At 47.8% G+C, this 2,214-nt stretch overlaps 1 protein-coding gene across 1 annotated transcript in view; it reads right to left on the reverse strand.

The window, feature by feature from the left end:
* Positions 1-2,214, reverse strand: part of LOC101845338 — a gene marked incomplete in the record, with an annotated part of 37,322 nt that overhangs the window by 217 nt on the left and 34,891 nt on the right. The window contains 2 exon segments of the mRNA XM_035970521.1: positions 49-260; positions 1,815-1,970. Of these exon segments, the coding sequence (XP_035826414.1) occupies positions 49-260; positions 1,815-1,970 (368 nt within the window).

Below are 2,214 nucleotides of genomic sequence, written 5' to 3' on the forward strand. Positions count from 1 at the left end.
TGGGGGGGGGAGGGAGAAACAGACAGACAGCCAGCCAGAAACACAGACAGAGACAGAAAGAGTGCGCGGTTTAGGAACAGAGAATAAGAGAGAAACAAACTCACTATCAGCAAAAGGCAGACTGCCCAAATCGTTGAGAGCACAACAGAGGAACTGGTTGTATGCGCCTGTGGATTGGCAAAAGTCCACCATAGCCTGCGCACCATCGTGTGCGGTGAGGTCCCGGAAGCCGCGCTGATGCAGGGCCTTGCCTATCACGCCTGTTGGTACGGAAAAGAGGTGATAGTTTAGTTTTAGTAGAGGTTTTACAGCTTAATAAGGTCATGAGCGACAGAAGATTGGAGGTGTTACAAGAGAGTAACAAACATAAAAAAGAAGAAGGGGAGATATGGACGATAGATGTTTGATAGGAAAAAAGAAGCAGACCACACCAGAGCACCTGCCTATCACACACCCGGATAAGAGGGGAGAGGGAGAGAAGAAAGGGTTATAATTGTTTTTGTTGTTGTTGTTGTGGTGGTGGTGGTGGTGACGGTATTGGTGTTGCTAGTGGGTGTGTTGTTACTGTTGAAGATATTGTTGTTGTTGTTGTTGGTGGTGGTGATGATAGTGGTTGTGGTAGTGGAGCTATTGGTGAGGTCATGGAACCCTTGCTGGTGGAGGGCCTTACATATCACGCCTGTTGGTAATAAAAAAGAGGGGCGGAGGAGAGAAGGGAAAGTCATTGTTGTTGTTGTTGCTGCTGCTTTTGTTGTTGTTGTTGTTGTTGTTGTTGTTGTTGTTGTTGCTGCTGTTGTTGTTGTTGGTGGTGGTGGTAGTAGTGGTCGTTGTAGTGAAGCTAATGGTGGGTGAGGTCATGGAACCCTTGCTGGTGGAGGGCCTTGCCTATCACGCCTGTTGGTACAAAAAAAGAGGGGCGGAGGAGAGAAGGGAAAGTAATTGTTGTTGTTGTTGCTGCTGCTGCTTTTGTTGTTGTTGTTGTTGTTGCTGTTGTTGTTGTTTGTGGTGGTGGTAGTAGTGGTTGTGGTAGTGAAGCTATTGGTGAGGTCATGGAACCATTACTGGTGGAGGGCCTTGCCTATCACGACTGTCGGTACGGAAATAAGAGGAGGGGAGAGAACGGAGGGTTATTATTACTGTTGTTGTTGATGGTGGTCGTGGTGTTGATGATGGTTGTGGTGGTGGTAGTGGTATTGCTGGTGGTTATGTTGCTGTTGTTGTTGCTGCTGTTGTTGCTGCTATTGTTGTTGGCGATGATGGTGATAGTGTTACAGATGAACACGAACTTGTGGAGTTGCAGTGTGCGTCTCAACTTATCACCTAACTAGACTCAATAAGTCAATCTCAGAAAGGACTGAGCTAAATGGGAGATTCGTGTCAAGTACCTTTCCCAAGAACACAATGTTGGACCAAGCTGAGGTACAAACCCCCAATCCCGCAATCTCACGATTACAGGTCCGGTAGCTTAATACGAAGTGCCCATTTGGTTGATCGGCTCTCTAATACAAACCGATCACCAACCGATCGCCCGACTCGTCGCTTGAGAACAAACGCGTTTGTTTGTTTGTTGGTTTTTTATGGTAAGTGTTTTACGGCGCTCACACCTGCATCAGGTCATTTGAGCGGTGTTTGTTTTTGAGGCGACGAGTCGAGCAATCGGTTTGTGCCACCATAGCCGCTTTACGCCCTCAATCTGGCTAGCAGTCCGAACTGAACCGAACCTATCGTGCCAATGGACACTGGGTATGACCACTGGGCTACCGACGCCACTAATGTAGATTGGATTGGAGGTTAAAATATTCACGCGCTCTCACCTGTGCCGGCACAGACATCGATGACCTTGACCTGGCTTCTGTCTGGGTGCTGTGACGTCACACCGGCCACGATGTCAGCACAGATCTGATGTCCAGAGTAACTGACCGCCAGTAGGCTTTTGTCGTACTGGTCAGCTACACGGGAACTATTGTAAGCTGGGAATATAAGGAGCACATGATTGTTGAGAGAGAGTGAGAGAGAGACAGAAATGAACGTACTGGGTAAATGAAACATGGATGCTACTAAGATTCTAAGACGCAGACAGACTATGTGTGTGTGTGTGTGTGTGTGTGTGTGTGTGTGTGTGTGTGTGTGTGTGTGTGTGTGTGTGTGTGTGTGTGTGTGTGTGAGAGAGAGAGAGAGAGAGAGAGAGAGGGAGAGAGAGATAGAGAGAGACTT

The sequence above is a fragment of the Aplysia californica genome, unplaced genomic scaffold (genome assembly GCF_000002075.1).
Source record: "Aplysia californica isolate F4 #8 unplaced genomic scaffold, AplCal3.0 scaffold00279, whole genome shotgun sequence".
In the NCBI taxonomy this organism is placed as follows: Eukaryota; Metazoa; Mollusca; class Gastropoda; order Aplysiida; family Aplysiidae; genus Aplysia; species Aplysia californica.